Below are 22,917 nucleotides of genomic sequence, written 5' to 3'. Positions count from 1 at the left end.
TGCGGAAAAAGTGATTTTAGCTGACTAGGATTTTAATTCGAATTTCAGGCCGTGTGCTGCACTATAATATACGGCTCACGTTTTCTCGCTAGCCTGAACTACCGACCAGCAGTGTTTTCTGGCCATGCTCAAAGAGTGTGGCAGGGCCTCTTTAATTTGTGTGTCCTCGTTTTTTGCGCTCTTTCGCAAGACCTTTCGCAAGATCGAATTAGACCTTTCTTAATGACTTTAGATCGCAAGACCATTCAGTTTAAGGAAACTTTTGGGCGCATGACCAACAAGAGGTTTACACAAGTGCGCCGTAAAACCATTGAATGTTTTTTCTTGAAGACGGTGGCCTTCTTGGCCAATACTAGTGTACTTATGTTTTTTTAACTTCACAGTGCATACTTATGTGTCTATTCACTATCACGTTGACTATTATGTTGACAGTTATGTGACTGTTGAGTGTATGTAATGGAGGCTCTTCAATTTGTACAACACCACCGTATTTGGACATATATGTGATTGTTAAATACGTTGTTTTGCAATCTCATGTCATAAATGTTATGCTAAAATGTATATTGTATGTGCTGTGGAGTTGTTACACTTGAAGACTTGGATTTTACGTGATCTATGTTAGACACCTTCAAAGGAATAAGGCATAGCCGGCGTCCTGTTCGTGCACCAACATCTCCTTATATGACGTGAATAAAAAAAAAAGCCATACCAAGTTGTTCAGTCCCGTACCCTATCGATGTTAACTTGTTCTTACAGGGTCCAACTCACTTGTTTACTTAGTTTCACGATCTCAATAAATCGGAAGAATTCAAACGAACTACAGGCTACCGCACTCTAGATATAGGCCATTTCTGCTGCATCAATCTGGGGTTAAATAAGTGATGCGAAATGAATGAGAGGCAATGAAAGGATTGGGTGGGAGAGACACGGGCTTTGGGGGAACATGTTTATCCCTGACGCCCCCGCACGGATCCGCCGTTGCCTAAAGGATGGCGGCGATCAACCCGAATCAGTTCTGAATTCATGCAACTGCTGTGAATACCACCTGTATTGTAAGAACTGACTCGGTAAATATTTCTTTAGAATGATTGTTCAAAATAGTGTCATGGCCGCACAGGGTATTCAAAGAAAAAAAAAGAGCTGAGCTTTTTTCTCAATGACAGATGTGCCTGTCCTGCCACTCGGTCTATGCTTGACGACCTTGGTTGACGGTGAAAAACCTGGAGGCACTGCGCCGACCAAAGTACAAGTTTGAGAAGAAAATGAACGACGGGTTGGCCGTACGCCTGACGAAGGTTGATGAAGCTTAAAGTTTGACGGAAGCCCGTCTGGTCGGGGTGATACATGGTTGAAGGTAAAAAACCTGGAGGCACTGCGCCGACCAAAGTAAAAGTTTGAAAAAAAAAAGAACGACCTTTATTTTTTTGCCCACTGTGGCAACGATTCTACTCACCAAGTGAATAATTTATGCGTACGCAGGGTGCTTGAAGTATGAAAAAGAAAAAAAAATCAAGACGCGTGACGAGTTTTTTTGTTCATCATGCCATCTTTCTCATCTGATTTATGCTGAAGAAATGACGTTGGTTTAAAGGAATAAGTGGGCACGGCGAAGAAGGCAGCAAGTGTTCCTACCTGTTCTCTTTGAACGTCGAAGTCCTTGTCTTTCTTGGCTTCTGCCAGTAGGTCATCGTTGGTCGGCTCCGGCGTAGCTGTGATGAAGGTGACGTTGTTGCACTCAGTACATCTGGGTCGGTAGTTCTCCTGCCGGTGGGAGACAAACGTCAACACGCAACATCTGGCACTCGATGCGCCGAATTGATTGTAATAATTAAGCTCTCTCTTGGGAAACAGGTATATTCAAAGGGGTATTAAAGAAAAATGACAATAAAGAGTATACTGCCAACTTGCCATCGCATATAAATTATTGTCAAATGGCATATCAAATAAATGCTATAGGGACATGATCGCGTTTAAAAGCCAGTGACGCAAAAGTTTTGGTGTCGGTGTCGGGGGCGTTGGCTGTGAAAATCTGCAATGTGTGCGAACAATCAAAATGATCAGTTTCGAGCAGAGAGCAAATCCAGGTTTCTGCATGACATTCAGGTCTTCCACCACAAGGTCATGCCAGCGCTTAAAACGGCTTTGAAAATAATTACTACAGTGCGCGGAATCTCGATAACTTGCAATATTGCGTAGCCGAAGCGTAGAATAGCACCTGACGTTACACCATGTGAATTGCGCATTGAGTTGATAGGTCCACTCATTACGAAGGACCCAGGCATAGTTCTTCATCACCATCGGCAACGCCATCAACAAGTTGCGGAGCTGTATGTGTAAGTGCACGGCTACACGTATTGCCTTACGGGACTTGAAGCCCGTATATACTCCGCTGTTCCATGAAATGGTGAATTATGGCACGGTGGGCACTTAGCGACTGTGCTTGCAGAATGGGCATGCATTCCGGGAGAGTTTACGTGCGTAGGCGTTCCTCGCCTCACGACACAGTGCGGGTCGATCGAGAAGCGATGGCCGGCAAGGGAACGGGAAGGTGACGGGTAACGCGTTCTACTCTTGCAGGCGTCCGCCAGGTTTTATCTTTTGGCGAGGTAGCCTTATCTCTTTCTAAATACATAACACATGGCTTGTTCTCGTCTACAGGCAATCCTATGATCAACAGGCAATTCTTCGAGCTTCTGCCCCGCCGCGATGGTCTAGTGGCTGAGGTACTCGGCTGCTGACCCGCAGGTCACGGGATCCCGGCTGCGGCGGCTGCATTTCTGATTGAGGCGGAAATGCTGTAGGCCCGCGTGCTCAGATTTGGGTGCACGTTAAAGCACCCCACGTGGTCGAAATTTTAGGAGCCCTCCAACACGGCGTCTCTCATAATCATATGGTGGTTTTGGGACGTTGAACCCCACATATCAATCAATCTTCGACCTTCAATATTCTGATATAGCTTCCACATGTTATCTCGCTGTTATTTCTAAAGTCATCGCTGCCTGAAAATGAGGTAAAGACGAAATGCGAACGCCTGAATAAATAACGAATGCTGAGAAAAATAGCAAATGAGAAGATCGTGAAGTGGATTAGGAGGGGGGGGGGGTGCAAGGATGCAAGTGCCTCTTTTTGCACCCTCTGCCCCTGCCGAAGTCCATGCAAGAGGATTTCACGTGCCAAAATTACTATATAATTATGAGGCAGGTCGTATACCGGGTGTTCAAAGCTAAGCTTCATGGTTTTCTAAACAATCAGCATTGGGAAGTACATGAAAACTACCTTGCAGAAAACTTATGTATCCAGGAGGAGGCAAAGGGACAAAATAATTATGGCTTTCAGTGGTCCAATTAACACAGATTTATTAATTACCTTTTAAGCAACTGCAGCAAGCAGACATATTCGTATTGAAAAGTTGGAGGCAGTCGCGTTTCTACAGGGTTCCTCTTGGAAGGATTTTTCTTCCATGTCTGTGCTCAGAGATATTCCGCGGCAAATTTTAACTGTGCTTTGCACGATTACGCATGCAGTATACAGTCAGCGCTGGCGCGATGCTCCTCTCCGGTGGGCCGCGGCAGTGGCGTTCGTCGTTTACTCTGACAATGGGTCGAAGGCATTGGTAACGATGATAACCATTGCCCTTTTCTACCGGCTGGCGATGGCAAGCTATGACTGTCCGTCACATCGGGGAGGAACATTGCGCCGATGGTCACCGCCTTGCATGCGTAATCATGAACTGCACAATGAAATTTTGTGTGGCACATCTCGGAGCTCAGACATGGTAGGAGAATTCTTCCAAGTGTAACTGTGTAGAAACGTGAGTGTCTCCAACTTTTTAATACAAATATGCCAGCTTGCTGCAGTCACTGAAAAGTTTATTGAATCTTAGTAATTTGGGCCTTTGACAGCCAAAGTTATTGTCTCACTTTGTGTCCTCCTGAATACATGAGTTATCCGCAAATGTTGTTTTCATGTTCTTTCCACAGTTGAATAAAAAAAAAACCATAGCACTTAACTTTCAACACCCGATATAGAGAATAGCTGCGGAAATTTAGACCACTTGGTGTTCTTTCACGTGAACTGACATGGAACAGTACATGGGCTTCTAGCATTTCGCCTCTTTCAAAATGTGACCGCCGGGTTCGAACCCGCGACCTTCGGGTCAGTAGCCGAGTATCATAACCACTGTGAACCACCGCGCCTCACAACTAGCGAATTGTGGCGTCACAAAATGGGCATGGTGCCCCGTAGGCTCCGGGGTACTTACTATTGCTGCTAGATGGTGCTCACGGCCTCGGTGACCGTGGACAAGAAGCCGCCGTAACGCAGCCGCCTCTCGGCGAATGAAACCATCAGAAAGGGCTGACCCACATAGAATTGTGTGGTACGCTTCGTGTTATACGCATCAGACTTTTTAAAGACGAGAGTCTTTCTTGGGGACCTTCGACGCAAAAATTTTGGTCTGTCTGTCTGTACATTTGTCTGTTTGTCCACTCTTAACGACACTATGTACTTAAAACGGTCGACCCCATCCGCAGCGCCCACCAATGTTGCTCAAGGTGTAGCGTTCATACTTGTCCAATTGTCAATTAAAAAGCAATTATCGCGCATGTCTCGGGCATCATAACAACACGTATATATTCTGCATGTGCGTCTTTTACTAGAAAAGGCATACATAAGTAATCTCAAGGACTATAGCGCTTATCACGCTGCGCTGACAATGCGACGCTTGTACGAAAAGGCAAGCGTCGCATCGTCAGCGACGCTTGCCTTTTTTGGAAACCGAAGCGCGTGGATCTGAGACGGGCGTGCGCGCCCGTCTCAGAGCCACGCGCTTCGGTTTCCAAGAAAACTGCCAGATGGCGCTCATGTCCCACGTGTGGCGCGACTTGATGCGCTCGTTCACCTCCACTTACCACTCGAGGCCCTCTAACGCAGCGCCTCCGAAATATCATTAATTAGTTTTCTTGTGCAGAACATCAAATAAATGTTTTGTCCACTCTCTCCACGCGCAAGACTATCGTTTTTCGATGACATTTGCCGATTAACATGCATATACAGGGCCAATTGTTTCCCTCGAAGCAGCTGTCTTTGCACATTTTCAGAGAAACGATTAAAAATCTCATATGTGCGATTACTCGCTCGTTAACTAGGCTAGTATTTTCCAGTACAGCTTCACATTTGTATGCCACGTACGGTATGCCATTGTTTTCTCCTTTCGCTAATACCGTACGTGAAGTGATGTGGTGAATAAATATTAGGGCCACACACTTACCCTTGAGATAAGGAACCAAGCAAACTGCCAGTTGTTCCACTTGTTTCTGTTAGCCTGGTGGAAGCAAACACAAGAATGAGCTGTACATAAATTGAACCTCGATATATCACAATTCTGTAGAGCACACACCTCTTTGTTGAAGGTACCATAAAATGTTTCTGTCGAATCTTCAACTTGATGACAGAAATAAATGATGCAGTGGTAGAACTTCCTTTAGGAGGCTTTTATCTCTTCACAGTATTGCAGTGTTACGTGACATCATAAGGTCAAAGTGAACACATAACACTTTGCTATATCAACAACACCTTTAAGAATTAACGACTTAAATAATGCCGTATTTTGAGACAGTTTCAGTCCTTGTATTTTAATTGAGAGATTTTGCCTTCTTTAGAACAGTTCTGGCCTATACTTTGTTATTCAAGAGGTTTAAGAACTTGTATTGAGTATTTAGGTTAAGATGTACAGTCGTCAAAAAGCTTAACACGAACGTGCCGCAGCGTGCCCTAAAACAGTTTGATTGATGCCAGCACCGTGTAACTTCGGGGTTGTGTTGCCGAAATGTGACCCATGCAGGCCGTATTGTCTCGGCAACGGCTCCCAGGGCTTCGCGGCTCGCAATAATCAAAGTAGACCAGGTGGCATGTCGGAGCCTTCGGGTTATTCTCGCTGACGACTGTACATGCAGCTGACAAGGTAGCAACAATAATAAAAATTTTCAAGTCATGTTTGTGCGGTTGTACTAATGCTTTAGGTAAGACACAATATTTCAGTGCTTATGGAATAACTTTCACCTTGATTTACTGAACCACTCTGGACGACATTTCTTCCAATAGGACACGCGAAGTGGACAATAAACCACACGGATAATGAAAATTAGGTGGTATTACGCAAATGTGTTTTCTCCGCCCTCTGTATTAGTAGCTTCGTGTACTGGCCCTGGCTCCTTAAAGACGAAGGTATGCCAAAGCAGTAATGTATTTCCACTAGATATGGAGTTAGTCATATTCTTTAACGCATTGGGGGTTTATTAACTATTGCGTTACCACTGAATATCCTAGAATGCAGCAAATGTTTATTACATTTACGTGTTATGTCAACAACAATAAACAGGAGTTTAAGGACGAGGTATCTCAATATATGTAACTAAATCGAGCTATACGAATACTAACCTGCTTACGTAGCTATCTTAAAGCTTGCAATCGCAAAGCAGTATTCTGGATAATATAAGTAACGTAGAATACTGGGCAAGTTGGTATATATTCCTGTCATTTTATATTACAAGCATAATTTTTGTGCTTTATCTTTTTGTACATTCACAGTTTTGACATCTCCTCTTGGTTATGTGGGTCAACAGAACGGCAAATCTTAGAATATTGTGCAAATTGATTTTGATGATTGATTTGTGGGGTTTAACGTCCCAAAACCACCATTTGATTATGAGAGACGCCGTAGTGGAGGGCTCCGGAAATTTTGACCACCTGGGGTTCTTTAACGTGCACCCAAATCTGAGTACACGGGCCTACAACATTTCCGCCTCCATCGGAAATGCAGCCGCCACAGCCGGGATTTGATCCCGCGACCTGCGGGTCAGCAGCCGAGTACCTTAGCCACTAGACCACCGTGGCGGGGCAGAATATTGTGCAAAATAAAACATACTATATCATACTAATAATCGCATTGTAAATAACTAAAATATTGATTTCTATAGAATTTTTGTCAGCCAAAAGCAAGATATGATTATGATGAACGCTGCAGTGGGGGGCTTGGGATTCATTTCGATCACCTGTAGGGTTTCTTTATTGTGAAACTGAATCTAAGCACACCCGTTTTTTGTTGTTGTTTTTGTTTTGGCATACTGATTTTGTTTGTACGCAAAGCTATAGTTACGAACTAACTAGACCAACAACATGTGTTGTACAGAAGAGTAAGTTTTCCACTGTGGTGCTGTGCGCTGGGTCGCGGGGTTTGTTTTTGATACGTATACAGAACGACTTCTCGGTTAATGGCGACACTGATAAACTTGACCGAGAATGTCGGTGCAATTCAGATCAACCTTAAAGAAACTAACTTTCATTCATATTAGTGAGAAGGCTGAGAAGCAAAACATATATGGTCTCTACGATGCACACGAGAGCTGATGCTAAGCCCGAGTTGAGGGCCTTCTGCAGGGACATCCAGAGTGTTTGCGTTCCACAAAAGAAAAAAAAATCTTCGCTCATTTTCACAATACCCTGTCAATAATAGTCAAAGCGCACAGGCGTTTTATTGGCAATTGCGGAACAGCGGAAGAACAGAAGAGCATTAGCAGTTGCAGAAGAGCACTTGCAAAAGAGCTTTGTACACGCGTTTCCATACTGCGGCGCGAAGGCTCTCACCAGCTCCAAGGCTTGGTTCATCGTGTCGGCGCGGCCAAGAATGAAGAAGTTCGCCACGTCCGTGGAGTGAATGAGCTCCGCTTTTCTCTTGAAGTCCTCCTTGGTGCCGTCCACCTCCCTCATGATGTGTCGTGTCGGTATGTTCTCCAGCAGTCGGGCGTACTTGTGGTCGATGACTGGAGTGGCAGTATAGAACTGTATTATTGATTCATAGTGAATAAAAAATACGTGGTGCAGTGTGAAGTTTCCTTTTTATTTCGCGCAACAGAACGGGTGGTGCGAAAAGCGCATGCCTGGTTGAAAGACACCTGTGCTCATTTCGAACTCTATTGTCCACCACTATACTTCCGTGACATAACCATGTCATCATAGAGTGTGAAATTGCATGGGCGTCCGAACTACATTATGATATTGCGTGCAGTATAGTTGAAACTCTCAATGCCAGGGCAACGGCACAACTCGAGGCACACTTAGCCGCCTTTTAAATAAGTTGACTTTAATCGTTACAGTCAACTAATAACGTCGAGGTTGTGAGAATATAGATTGATATGTGGGGTTTATTGTTCCAAAACCACCATATGATTATGAGACGCCGTAGTGGAGGGCTCCGGAAATTGCGACCACCTGGGGTTCTTTAACGTGCACCCAAATCTGAGCACACGGGCCTACAACATTTCCGCCTCCATCGGAAATGCAGTTGCGAACATATAGGCTTTCACCATTTTTCTCTTTATTGTCTCGCCTAAGAGGACCGCTAAATTATTTTATGTCTGCTAAACGCAAGACTAAATCTTGATTGTTCCCGAGTTACCAGAAAGGAACGATTTGTCGAAACTGCTAACTCTTTTTGCTCGCATGACTGTCACGCGTTGCTGCTTTACACTTGCCCAGGCGGAGCGCCAAGACTGAGCTGGCACGTTTTCACTAAGTTGATTTTCGTAAGAAATTATTACGCTGCGGGAGCCACTTCTACGCGGTGCTTTTTAATAGTATATATCTCCTCAAGGTGTACAGCCACTCACTGACGCTACTGTCGTAGATGATGCCAGCGGTAGCGAGGTCCATCTGCTTACAGAGGTCGCGAATCACTTGCGTGTAGATGTCTCCTGGTGGTGTTATGTGAACGAGGTATTCTCGCTCGAGTGCCGTGAGTCGATCCCAGCCGCTGAGTGTGTAGTCGTTGTGCACGCCATATGTGAGGCTAAGCGTGGGCAGCCCCATGCGACGTGCCGTGTCGCGCACCGCTGTCGACAGCTTCTCCACTGTGCTGCCCGGGGTGCGCACGGCGTCAATGAGCACGTCCGGCCTCGGATCGGCGAAGATGGCGTTGCACACTGCATGGACGGACTTCGGTTAAAACCCTGCGGCGTTTATCGTGGTATTGCCGACTTAAAGTGTCACTAAAGCTACAAAATGATGCATCGTGATCTCCGTACAAGATAATCGTAATTGTAAATATTGTGCTCCTTTTTCATGTATGTGTATTCCAGAACACTTAGTTTACAAAAAAAAATCATGAGTCCTAAATGCTTGAGAACTTCGTTTGTGATAGTTATCTTGAATATACCAAATTAAACTCGTTTACAGAGCATCTATGTGGCATAAAAGTTACTTTCTAGTTTCTACGAATAACATGTACAGTTGTTGTGCATTTGTACAAGCAAGCAATCGCCTTTAGATTTCTCCGGGTCAATCCCTTGAGTCTGCATTTTAGTTCGAATCGTTCTACGACAGAGATGAGCCACAAAGGACTGCAGGATGAAAATACTGCGCATGAATTTAGTGCTTTTATATGTTTCAGAACTTCTTTTGCCATACAGTTGTCGACTTATGTAATAAGAAACTGGAAGTCTTGCAATTGCTGACAAAGTAAAAGGGTGAAAAGGGGCAATAACTTAGCATAGGCTTCAAGCGAGAACAGTTATTAATAATCAGTACAATGTAATCAAATAACAGTTTCTTTTCGGCTGGGCATTATGCTAACAGCAACGAATATTATTAAATGCCTAGCGAAAAGTAATATTGACGTAGTTCCAAAAGCTGCCACCACATAGCGCTACTTGAAGCTGAAATTGCGTGTGCGTCGCCCGAACCAGTGGCAAAAAGGACTCATTGAGCCATTGAAGCACTTTCTTCGCAGGGGCGGATGCAGCCGCTCATTTTAAGGGGTGGGGGGCGGTCACTTGAAGTAACACCGGAGAGGGGAGCATGGTCATTACATTTTTGTTTTTATTATCACAAAAACTCTATCATAGCATAAATACTGTTAATGTGTGCTCAAAAGAGTGCCACTCATTTGTCCTAAATGGTGATATCAGGTGGACGGCAAGCACTGAAAAGGGGGAGAAGCGATGCTTACAGGCGTGGGGGGGGGGGGCAATAGCCCTTACTTCTCCCTCCTATGGATCCGCCCCTCTTTCTTCGTCTCTCTCTACCGCACACGTTCCCGAACATTGTATTGAAAAAGTTCGTGAGCCCCGCCAGCTGTTTCGACACACCAGAATATATAGAACGTAGAAGCGTATGTATGCTTTCAAAACAAAAAAAGGGTCGACATAAACGGCCGAAGAAGTTACATGGTTTTAGTTACACAATAAAGTGGCATACCAATGGAAAGTACGCTTCTCCACTAGCCTAAAATCCGAAGTCATTTTTTATCCCCCCCCCCCCCCCCTCGGAACATTGCAATCGAAATGGAAAGGCGCCAAACTGGATCGGCATCGAGGCAGCTCTCATAGGCTGTGTAGTAATATTGTTGCGGGAAGAAAACAGGCACACGATTGCAGAGTTGGTGTATTGACAGGGACCACATAGGTTGACCAGGCGGTGATAAGTCCCATCGCCTTCCTCCAATCTGAGCGAGCTTTTTTAGATCTCGTTACCGCAACAATATAATCAAGTGGTCTGTAAAAATAGGCGCTTTGGGGCTCATTTGTGGAATTGTTCCGAAAAAGTACTAGTGGTTCCCTAGCATCTGAAACCTCGAGTCGGTTTCAATATCATATCTCATTCTTGAGGTATTAACTTTTTGTGTACGCTTCCCATTCAATTACAAAGGGGCACCTGGCTGCGGCCAAGAAATATCGCGAAAAATGCTATTAACAGCAGAAGTTTGCGGGAGGCGAAATGTTCGGTAAAGCTAAATTCCCGCTTTGTCTCAAAATGTACTTTCAAAACAAATGTTCCATACTGCTCTTGACATCCCGACCTATACAGTCACCAGCTTGATTGATATAGCGGAAATTCGCATTTGTTGTGGTTGCACGTTCCGCAAACTTTTGCTATTAAAAGTACATGTCCCGTAAATACTGGGGATATTAGCGCAGTCAACTGTGTCGACTAACTTCATAACTTATTGCTCAAGAGAGCTCGTTGTAAGTCGGGAATTGAAGATGGTCAGTGCCGAGCATATACGCGCATGAGAATTCTTGCGTCTATAGCAACAGCTTCGATATCATCAAACTCTCCCGCATTGGTGTGCCATATGATATTGTCCCTCGTTGTAAGAGTGAGAATGAAGGCTCAGGAACTAAACTTTTATCAGTTCTAGCCACATGAGGGCAACATACAACAAAGCAAATTATAGAGAAATATACTTCGGCTTTTCAACTGAAATGTTGCGACCTGGTAGGATAGAATGAACGTGCGCAAAAAAGAAAACAAAAGCAGGATTGATTCTTCCGTCAAAGTAATCGGTGTAAGACGAAAATGAAAAGTGCCTTCAAAGAAGTAGTGCTTATTGTGCATTGATATCTGAGAGTTTGTGCCATGCCTATTGGTGTAATTGGCACCTATAGCACAGTTTGACGTGAATGCACCCACTTTGATGCATAGTGGCGCTTTCTCATTGCTGCCATCAACGCTCATGATCATGATTTAAACTTTGTGGTAGCAGTGTTATGTGAATCCCGCTCAAAGATGGCATCAACAATTACATTAGAAACACTGGTACTCGATATGCACTTCTTCAAAGCGTCGTTAAGGAGATAAACGGCATGGTGTACGCTCACAAGTAATTGGTAACTCGCGCCTGTGCTCATGCATAAACTACCACACTGCGCTTCAGCAACACGGAAGGCAGGGGTTTATAGCTTGACTCGAGAACGCACGCGGGTGTTCCACGTGTATCTGTCCTGCTCTATTTGGGCACGACATTCACCTGTCGACATCGCTGCCTTTCTGCGGCGTATTCGAAGCAGTTTTATGAGCCAGTGCTATCGCACTCGAAGCAGTCGGCGGCGAAAAAACACCGCTGTTGCTAGTAGAAGCTGCTCTACTCCGACAACGAGCCGTCACACGTTAACACGAAGCGAAAGGCAATAAATGTAACTACGTCTAGGGCGATTTTCCCGATGTAGCCAGTGCTCTTCGCTGGTATCGAGACGTTTTAGCCATGGCCTCTGAGATTGCACTCAGGCACGTTTCATGCCCGCCTCCAATCTCGGAGGCTATGCCTTAACTGCAACGTCGCTGAATTGTTCCCTATACTCGCTAGCAATTGTCATGACGCATTACTTCACTTCACCGCTCACAGACTGCGGCAGCGCACCGTCCTGTCTTGTGCCGCTTACAGACAGATGCGTACGAGAGGGGATGTGTGGAGTGTGGTGCATGTGTCTTGTTAGCTTATTCGATAGAGCACTGGGCGCTTATCGTCACGGACCCAGAAGTAGGTTTGATTTGTGGCAGTGAACTTTTTCATGTTTTTATCATCTGTTCAGTTTTATTAACGTCGCATTCATGACAGAAATACGTCACTGTAGTCATGGTGAACCGTGGCTAAAAAAAAAAAAACCTTTTGAGGTAAAAAGAAAAAAAGACCAAAGTGCACCTATCATCAAAAGGAAGTTCCACATTCGCTGCCATAACCGTGAGTTAAACTAGCAAAGCACTCCCACAGATATATCTACCACAAGTGAACAATTACTCAGAAAGTGGATCACAAAACAGCCTCAGCGGTAGCTAGGTGGATACAGCATCTCACCCGTGGCACAGTTTCCCTTGGGATTCATTTAGCTTTGTTGTTTTGATTGCAGGAATACACAAAAAGTCTCAACAGCCTGTTCCTGCCCTGTTTCAGTTGGCAGGGTTACACTTATTTGGAAGACTTGGAGATTACCTTAAACTATTTATGGGCGCATTTGGCAGCGACGGCCAAGACGTTTCTGCTGCTTTATTTTGCCATTGAATTGGCTCGGATCAGTGCTTCGAAAAACTAATCCACTCTCATCAACAGATGCAGAAGGGCAGGCAGTGACCGACCTTGCTCTGAATAATGATAATATCTAGAGTAACGTCCCAAAGCCATGATATAGTATAAGAAACACCGTATGTTGTGCAGGGCTCCGAAAAACTTCGACAATTTGCGGTTTATTAACGTATACTCTGACATTGCCAGTACACTGGCCTCTCCATCGAAACTCGCAACCTTCGGGCCTGCAGCCAACCATGGTAACCGGTACACCCCCTCGGTGAACTAAACCTTGCTCTGAAGTGTCTGCACGAAGAATGAAGAGCATCGAATGTTCTCATCCTAGTAAACTCCCATACTGCTCTTACAATATTGTTGATAAATGATACCGATAGCACAGTTCCATGTCATATAATAGAATTTGCCGGGAAAATTATCTATCGCGGGGTATCCCTCATGCCCCGCATGATAACATCACACATTGGTATCACTGACAATGGAGATGTCGATAGCCTCGCTTTAACTTATGCCCGCAACGAGAGTGAGTGCTAAAAATATGTTGTGTGCTTGACAACGCCCGTCCGCTGATCTGCTAATACGACTTCGAGCAGCACCCATACTAGTGCGTCGTTGCCTCCCCGTGTTCATTGTCGTGGCTCTTTGTTAGTCTGTCTGCCCCGACGTTGCACTATAAGCCGGGTGCGCGACATCGTCGCATATAAACATTCCTTCCTTCACCCAATGAACATTCCTTCCTTCATTTATTCATTTAATCGTGTAAGTCTCGTGACTCTTGTAGGATACTTGGTCACCTTATTCTAGACTGTCCCGTATTTGTTACGCAGCAGGACAAGGCAATTAGGGAATATAAACTCAATTTATATATTTACCTGCGTGACCCTTAACAATTTTTTCCTTTCCAAAAGGGTCGACGTGACCAGAACTCCCAAGCTTTGCCTTCATGAATGAAGCGAATCGGGCTGCCCGTTATTGGCGTTTTTTTCTGCATTATAGCTCATTTCATTATAAGTCGTTGTCATTTTTTAGTCCTCTCTTTTTCTTTCTTACTTTTTCTTACTTTATATCGTAACTTATACATTTCTTTTCTACTCCCGAAAGAGTCGGCAGACGATGCACCCTTATAAGTGACTGTTTTCACCCTGTTCCTTCTCTATTTTCACTGTCACCTTGTAGCATACATGCAAGATTACAACAACAACGCCAAGCAATAACACTAATAATAATAATAATAATAATAATAATAATAATAATAATAATAATAATAATAATAATAATAATAATAATAATAATAATAATAATAATAATAATAATAATAATAATAATAATAATAATAATTGCTTTAAGCGTGACCGCTCGAAAGAAGTGTTTGGTGGAGAAGCCTTGCGCGCCAGTGCATTTACTCATAAGTTAAATTAAGGATACCTCAGAACTAGTACAAGCAAGTCTCAGTTTTCTAAATGCGCATATATAATAAGTTTGAGCACTTTCTATTCAGCAAGAACAGAACATGTTCATAGAATTATTATGAACGCATGAGGTTTGGGAATTTCTCCTAATCAAATATTTAAGATATTATTATGTTAATAAACTCATCTGCATCCCTGTTATGTTCATTGGGGTGTCTGAAAATTTGGTTGCCTTCTTCCATTTACAGCAGGTAGAGCAGTGTTAACTTGTCTTACTTTTACTTCGTTAGCTGGACAGTAACCAGTCTTGTGGGTGCCACATTTCTGCTTATTCTTCAGAGACTTATCCTTTACTGCCCATCCTCTGTAACTTTAAGATATGATTTAGAAAAAAAAGACCCCAAGAGGAGTTTGTACCCTACTTCAGGACTCCAACACGTCTTCTGTGATCGTAAACTCCTCCTTGGTAAATGATCATACATGAAGCTGATAACAGAGGCCACAGAAATTACAGATCAACAGCAGCTTACTTATTCTGTAATAATTGTGCCTCCTGTGTATCGGCCATGTTTGTAGTTCTACACTATCATGCGATACCGAGAGAGCCGCAAAAAATGCTTACCATCAGCGACATTCACTTCTTCCGGGTCTAGTTCAACAAGAGAGTAGGTCAGGACTGCGTCGGTGGTCTTTTTGAGCGTCTCGGTTATCATGAGCTTCGCCACATCGTTGCCCTTCTCCACCACAACGACTGCAAGCGGGGCAAAGAAACAAGAGTCGTTTTCGAGAGTATCGTTGCGCTTTTTTCCTGGTTTCACGATGGAACGTTAAGGCACGTATGGTTTGGGCTGGCACGAATATGCCCGCTCCGATAATTACTGCATGTATAGTATACACGCTACATTGTATCTACCATGATTCTCGAAAATACTGACCGATGGACACACGCACGCTATTGTTACTTCAAAGCTGTTATTTCAAATACTGTAAAAGCTGTTAGTAATCTTCGGGTAGTGCCTTACATGCTACACAATAGCACCACTGATTTTGAAGAGGCGGTCACAGCATTCCCAGAGACAGGTAGCGGTAAAATATAGTTTGTAGCTTGCAAATGACGAGTGCAGTGATTGCACTTTTGCGTGGAGCGAATCGTTCGCAAGCTGTTTGGTTGGAGAGAGTCGACGTGGCCTCATGCACGTAATACGTCAAGATAGAGCCCTAAAAAGGAGTGTACGAATCAGGGTTAACAATTGCCAGACGCTAATTGTAGATACGCCTATAGTCCTAGTCTCCTTTAGTGGTCTTCTTTATGTTCACAGTATATACTTGAGATTCATTGGAACCGACGAGAGTTGCTATGTGGGCTTGTTGGCGATGCATTTAAAAGAATTTTTCGTAGCGCGAGGCGAAATACGGAAACTGTCCATCTATTTCTTCCTGATTTCGTTTTTCGCCTCGCACGACGAAAAATTCTTTCATTGCAACCATTGGGTACCAGTTAGACCGTCTGATGCCCTTTGATGCGCTGTTTCTAAAGCTCACTGACGGCACCCAGTTATCTTTGAACGTTCTTAATGGTGGTGCGTGACGGAACTCAATAGCGCAGTATGAATAATCTGCATGTTGCGGAAAAACATGACAGCTTTGCACTTGCAAACACCTTTTTGTGTGGTAACATGGAGGCATCTCTTGCAGTCCTTTGGCGGTGAACCCCATTGGATACTTCTGATGGGGTAGTGAGTAGCAAATATTACACAAGTACTATCAAACGTTCATTCATCAGTACCAACCCCTTATCTGGATAATAATCAAGGTAATCTAAATAACAATGCAATATCACTTTTTGCCTTTTTGCATAAGAAAATCTTGATCTCCAAAACATCAGTAACAAGTATGGCTATAGTCGACATCGAGTGTCAAACCGATATTCACTCTAAATTCACAAACTGCATATCTATACAACTGTGCTAAAGTATATGTCCCAAGAAGATTATAATTTCGAGAAACGAAATGTTCATCCCAGGAACAAGAGCAATACGTTATTTATAACCACTGGTTATTTTATCATGATTTATTCAGAAATTACATGCAATTGTAAATTTGGGGCATTGGACAATAAATAAGCTTTAATTGTTATTTTATGAGATTCTTCTTGAAGTATTTATTTTGTCCCAAATTTTGATGAGCGAGTTTCCCTACCAGACTGTCAACATCACGCACTCTTTTACAGTGAAAGTTGTTATGAGATGACAACACGGTAGACATGCGCGCCGTAGTTGTCCGCTGCCTACGCCACCGGTGTCCATAACCACTAACAAAAAACACCAAGGACACAGTGGGTCCCCTGCGTACCCGCTTAGTATTCTACCACTGAGCCATGCCAGTATTTAGAACTTCTTTGCAAACTGGTCTTATGCATGCTCGATGTCGAGAAAGGAATCGCGTTAGTATGAGTAATGAGGCGTTTTATACCAGCAAAAGAACAGTCAGGTGTCACATAATGCGAATTGCGCAAAAAGTGCCAATGAATGCTGGAACCGTTTACCAAAGCTCGATATGGTTCTCATATTAAGTGTGGCGCATACCTACTGTCGGGGATGTGGAGATTACAAAGGCTTCTGCCATAATTCTTCATGGTCATCAAGCACAGCACAAAAAATTGCACTATGTCCTATTCATGTGTGCAGGAGGTACCACGCTTCTCGAACGAATGACGAAGGATAGCATAGTCAATACCTGTCTACGACACAATGATTAATGGCGAAGTGGGTGCGCTGCAAGTGTGTTCCGAAAGTGCGGGAAATTTAGAAGTGGTCCTATTTGGCACGCCAGTGGAGGCCAGCTGTGGTCCAAAGAACGAGTGAGAGCCGAGAGTTGATAAACAAAACAAAATTATATTCTCCAATATGGCAGATCAAACTGCAGATCAAGTCTTTGCAAACCCCGCAAAGAGTGTTTTAAAAAGGCTCTGAAAGTCCGCTCTTCCAGCTTTCGCTGTGACAGTGCTGCGCGTTTAACGCAGGCCTGATGGTTTTTTAGCAAAGAGAGGGACGTTAAGCGTTATTTCGTACGATGTTCTGCATGAAGTGCAACAGAGAGGGCGAGGAAGAGAAAGTGCAGGAAAGGCGGGGATTTCAACTACACCATGTCCAGTTTGGTGCATGAAGAGCACGCTTACACGTTGTGTCATGTGTCGTAGCGACTCTATTTTCGTGAGCTCTTTGCGTTCAACTTGTAGTGCTACGCATAATAATGAAATGAAAACCCGACTTTATTATATTGCAGTGAGACTGAATGAATAGACCGAAGAAATTATAGAAGCTTCTTGTCGAAGTGTAACACAAAAACAGAGAAGGACCTAAGGTTGTATTGAGGCATACCTTGTAAAAATGAACAAAAAGCCGTGGAAGATTTCGCAGCAAGATTTCTTTAAAGCTTCAAAAGGAAACCTTGTATTCTTCTTTTACATAGTTTGGTATGGGATAATGTTAAAATGATTCGTCATTTTGACATGTTTTGTTTCCTTGTTTGATTTAGCATTATTGACGAGAGTGTGTGCGAGTGTTTACGTAATACTTTTGATCACATTTAGAGAAGAGAAATGTTTATCGAGGCAGAAAAGTTGAGAAGTCAGCCTGAATTCATTTTTGGCTTGCTACTTAGTGTTGTAAGCGTTAGGAAAGGGGAAGGGGAGGGGGTGTAAAAAAAGCAGAGAGAAGGTGTTGATGATGACGCGGGAGGTGGCGATGAAGTGAAGCCTTGTATCAATTTAGTCTCTTGTCGAGCTCTGTCTTTCGCAAAAAACTTGGTCTGTACTTTCATAATATCACGCTGATGACGAGTTGGTGTTCCCAACATGACATTTTGAGTAACTTTCTGCTTCGAGCATTTCATCGAGATGGGGGCCATCGAATTAATTTGCGCGATATATCATGGGCAGGCGTGCAAGATATGTTCGTGATCACATTTAAACTCGCGTATGATTTAATGCTCCGATTTCAACACGTGTTTCAGGAATAATATCTCTGCTGCTATTAAGCACTTCTCCCGTATACTCAGAGTGCTCGCCAAACGTTGTTCTATTCTCGAGCAGAGTTTTATGGGCGTAGGTGAAGTCTATAGTGAAGCCAGAGAAGCAAGACTTACCAAAACGCAATGAGTCCTGGGCCGTCGCGATCACCATGATCACCGCAAAGAATGCTGCAGCGCTGGTGCCACTCTTGCCAGCTGCCACGGTCATTATCGAGGCAGGGTTGTGAGCCTTGCGCTCGTTCCGCTTTTCTCAGTTAAAGTGTGCCTGCGCCAGATCCACAACTGGTTAGAGTGCACAAGGGAAGAAAGTTTTGCTATTATCCGGTCTATTCATTATCGCGTCTCACCGTTTGTTTAGTTTTACAGCTGAAGTGTCCTTGCTAACATCGTAGAAGCGTGCAAAAAAGATAAATAAAGGAAAAAAAAGCGTGCTTATTCATGGCTGGCCACATGCAACTGTTGTACGCACAAATGGTCCTACCTACGTCGATTGCGGTAATACTTCCCATATTCATAGATTCTGACTACTTACGCATCCTACACTTTGTGCACATCTAACGATAATGAAGACAGACAGCTGCCTGCTTGCACGCTATACATTCCAAGCTGCTTGTGGTGCGTATGACACTATGCGCTTAACATAAATGGGAAGTTCATCGCCAGAGGAGCCTACTGGGCCAACAGCGAGGCTGACCGACTGACCTGCAATCGTAGATGGCTCCTGCCTCTCATAAATTGCACGTGGAAAAGTAGCCGCAATTTTCAAGTGAAGTTTATGCTGAAAGGTCGTAGTGCATATTAAACTACATGTTAGCTTGTTCAGGTAGCAAGATTCTAATTTTAAAAATTGAAATGAGGAGTGGGTAGGAGCAGCACGCACAGGAAAGGCTTTGAGGTCGAAGCCTTACTGTGAGTACGAGAAATGACCAAGATAAACTAAGTTTTTGATTTAAGTTATAAGAAAGGCACGTAAGATTGTTAGCAGAGGAATGTAGTCCCTTGATAACCCTTTTCAAACATTTCAGGCACAGGAATCTTTATATTTGTTCAAAACGTATAAAACAAACCCAAGAATCTTCTGCCTAAATGCGTGTGCGCAGTCTCTGTTGTGCAAGTAAATTGTATCAGACATTTCAATGGTAACTACACAAAGCTTCGCATTTAGTGTACTTCCCTTTCCGTTGTACACTATGCGCCAACCTGGGAGGTCCCATTAGCGTACACTCAGAGGTTTCTTGGCTCTAAATGTTTAAACATGTTCATTAGGAACCTCGATGAATTTCAGTTCAGTTTTGAGAAATGGTCTGTAAGACTGAAAAAAAAAACGTTCATGGAAGGCAGCGTAAGCAATATGCCGCTTCGACATGATTGAGTGTGATAATGAGAGAAAAGTTTAGACGCTTAACACCACAGGAAGAACGAATGAGCCCAAAGAAATGGCGTTTTAATCGTCTAAAGTTTTTCCGCGTTATAATGTTCCAACTAGCCCAGCAAAAAGTACAGTAAAGAAGAGGAAGTACTCCGGCGCAGAGGCAGTAGTATCGAGCGTTAAGCAGAGGTTTGACCCTCTGTTGATTTCGGCAGTTGGCTCGCCGCTTTACATCCGATGACCAGAACCACCAAAAAGCGATCCACGATGCCCAAAGCTGAACTCCCGTTTTTCTTCCTTGCGTAGCTGTCACTGCCGCATCGCACACCTGGACTCTCTTTCAAAGTGCAGCTAAAGTACGATGGGCCATATCGTATTATCGAACAGATTTCTTCAGTAAATTACCTTATGGAGCCTCTTACGCCACCGTCAGACCTGTGACGCCGTAACCGCGAGGTTGTACACGTCCAGAGACTAAAGTCGTATCATGGTTATACGGTGCCAGCAGACGACTAAGTCGCCAGGACAACTCCTTTTTTTCCACGGGGCCATTGTAAGGAAGAGGTAGTACTCCAGCACAGAGGCAGCAGCATTGAGCGTGCAGCATATGCTCGAGCTCATAAACTGTGGCCGGTGCATTGCCTAACTAGCAACGATCTCTATGCTCAAAAAATCTTCTTTATAGCACTTCTAAGTGGAGTGTGATAACCTAAGCTGTGAGTAAATAATAATTAGCTATTTTTAATAGCACTATACAACACTGATTTAGAAAGTACTTTTTCTTTATAATGGATCACTTACAGTTTACCATACGTCAGTGTATTTTGTATATACAGCTTCGTGAAGTTACTGCTTCGCAAGACAACTTCCACCGAAAGTTCTCGTACTGATTCCGCCATTTTTCCCCATACAAGCATTTTCTTCATATTATACCACACTTTTTCTCACCTGACGTCCTGTAGGGCGACGTTTTTGCTGCAGCGTCTTGCACGCTGCTGGCCCCACCTGATTGAAGACGTGTGCGTGGTCCGTTTGCGCGGGCGGTTCGCCGGACAGCCAATCAGCGTGAAGAGACAAAACGCGCTTTGTGTGCTGCGTGAATCGATGCTTGGGACACAAGTGCACCGTTCTCTCCCTCCCATCTTCAACTCTCTCTTTCCCCGCGTATCTTCGCCCGGCGGCTCGCTTTTTGAAAGTCGCAGGCCTTTCTGCGCAACACTTGAAAGTCAATCAATCGCTGGCCGTTTTATTTTATTCGTGGTGCGCTCTCCAGATGGCGCCCCTGTGCAGACAGTGAAGCCAGCATTGCCGTTTTATAAGGAACCAAGGTTAAGGTCACAGTAGGGACACATTTGTCTTACCTGAGCCAGTTAGCAAAGATCATCGTTTTTTTTTTAGTTAAAGAAGGCCGTGTAGCAGAAACTTAAGTTTTTTGGTCTTGCTATCACCGAACTTCTGCTTGGGAGTGTCAGTTTTTTCACTAAGCAAAACATCTGAACACGGTATTACGTGCTCGTGCTTGTGCCAGTAAACTTCAATTCACAATATACTCAACAAGTCTTTTTCGATTACGTGTGCGAACTAAAGCATGGTAGTGTGGATGATACAGTCAGTACTGCTCCGAGAATTTTGATCAGTTCACAATTAGGAATGCAACCACGTGTAAGCAACAAAGTGTTAGGTCATAAATTTTTTAATCTTTCTTTTAGCTGCTTCATAAATTTGCTCTGCAGCTACAACAAAATACTACTCAAGTCGTGCGCTTTATGAGAGAAGCGCGAATGCTAGCCTGAGTATTTAACGGAAGAAAGTTGACGTGTATACACAGAAAACAACTGGATGAACCAGGCTCATTGGTCATCTGAAGCAACGTTACGCTGCGGTCGCTAGGTGGCATCTAAAAAGAAACAGCATATAATAATAATAATAATAATAATAATAATAATAATAATAATAATAATAATAATAATAATAATAATAATAATAATAATAATAATAATAATAATAATAATAATAATAATAATAATAATAATAATAATAATAATAATAATAATAATAATAATAATAATAATAATAAATTAGAGATAAATGGAATTTCACGTCCCAAAACCATGTTATGATTATGAGAGACGCCGTAGTGGAAGGCTCCGGAAATTTTAACCACCTAAGGTTCTTTAACGTGCACCCGAATTTGAGCACACGGGCCTACAGAATTTTCGCCTCCATCGAAAATGCAGCCGCCGCAGCCGAGATTCAATCCCGCGACCTGCGGGTCAGCAGCCGACTACTTTAGCCACTAAATCTCTGCTGCGGGGCCACCGTAATGGAGAGCTCCGGAAATCGGGAACCATCTGGTGTTCTTTAAAGTGAACGGACATCGCACAGTGCACGAATTTCTACCATTTCGCCTACATCGAAATGTGACCGCCACGGCCGCGATCGAACCCGCGACCTACGGGCCAGCATCCGAGCACCTTAGGCACCGCAGCAGAGGCAGCTCACAACAAATTGCACCTTGTAGAGTTTCTGATTTCCTTTCGAACTGTTTCTTAGAACAGATCATTAGCTATTTCGTGTAACCTTTCATATGCACAAAATGTTGCAAGTTTTGTGAACGTAAAACGACGTAGTGCAGCTGAGGGCCTGAACTGAAGAGCAGGTGGCACGAAATTTTAACGATACAATTAGGTGTTTTTTGATACTTATTGAAGGTGCAACGAAAAGATTGCGCGAAACAAATCACACCGAATCATGAACAGATATTAAGCAGCACCTCTTTATCCTGAGTTATTTTGGGTGTTAAACCTCATAAGCGAACCAATCGCTTTCCAGGTACCACTTGAATATACGCGTAACAAGCTCTCGAACTTATTAATGCGATATTGTCACCGTCTATTTTTTTCCCTCATCAGAGCTATCCAAGGTGTCCTAGAAAAGGTTTCTTTAGGGGGCAGCCATAATGGCGTAAGTATTGATTACAGGATTTAGTCTATGACTGCTGGACGTGGCCCTGATTTCCGTTTGGTTGAACATTGATTTGAATCCGCATATCGTGAACACCGTAAAGAATGCCCTGACGCTCTCAGCAAAGCAGAGCTGTATCTGAGTTTGCGCAGTTTGTCAGTGAGTGTTTACTTCCTATGAAACTTATGAAGCGTTCATATTTGTTACTACCCTCCGGACTCGTTGAATGTCCACTTCATTAGTGTTGCGGTGTGGGTTAATTAGTGTGATATATTTTGACCACATAGTGT

At 43.6% G+C, this 22,917-nt stretch overlaps 1 protein-coding gene across 1 annotated transcript in view; it reads right to left on the bottom strand.

The window, feature by feature from the left end:
• Window positions 1–21,044, bottom strand: part of LOC119176648 (ionotropic receptor 25a) — a 70,349-nt gene extending 49,305 nt beyond the window's left edge. The window contains exons 1-7 of the mRNA XM_075877031.1: window positions 20,612–21,044; window positions 18,409–18,559; window positions 14,885–15,013; window positions 8,667–8,978; window positions 7,645–7,820; window positions 5,270–5,323; window positions 1,633–1,761 (exon numbers count right to left, since the gene is read on the bottom strand). Of these exons, the coding sequence (XP_075733146.1) occupies window positions 1,633–1,761; window positions 5,270–5,323; window positions 7,645–7,820; window positions 8,667–8,978; window positions 14,885–15,013; window positions 18,409–18,502 (894 nt within the window). The 5' untranslated portion in view covers window positions 18,503–18,559; window positions 20,612–21,044. The remainder of the gene's footprint in view (window positions 1–1,632; window positions 1,762–5,269; window positions 5,324–7,644; window positions 7,821–8,666; window positions 8,979–14,884; window positions 15,014–18,408; window positions 18,560–20,611) is intronic.
• Window positions 21,045–22,917: the final 1,873 nt, after the last annotated feature.

Source organism: Rhipicephalus microplus, chromosome X (genome assembly GCF_043290135.1).
Source record: "Rhipicephalus microplus isolate Deutch F79 chromosome X, USDA_Rmic, whole genome shotgun sequence".
Lineage (NCBI taxonomy): Eukaryota > Metazoa > Arthropoda > Arachnida > Ixodida > Ixodidae > Rhipicephalus > Rhipicephalus microplus.
Note: the sequence above shows the minus strand (reverse complement) of the source record. Positions and strands in the feature narration are given on the sequence as shown.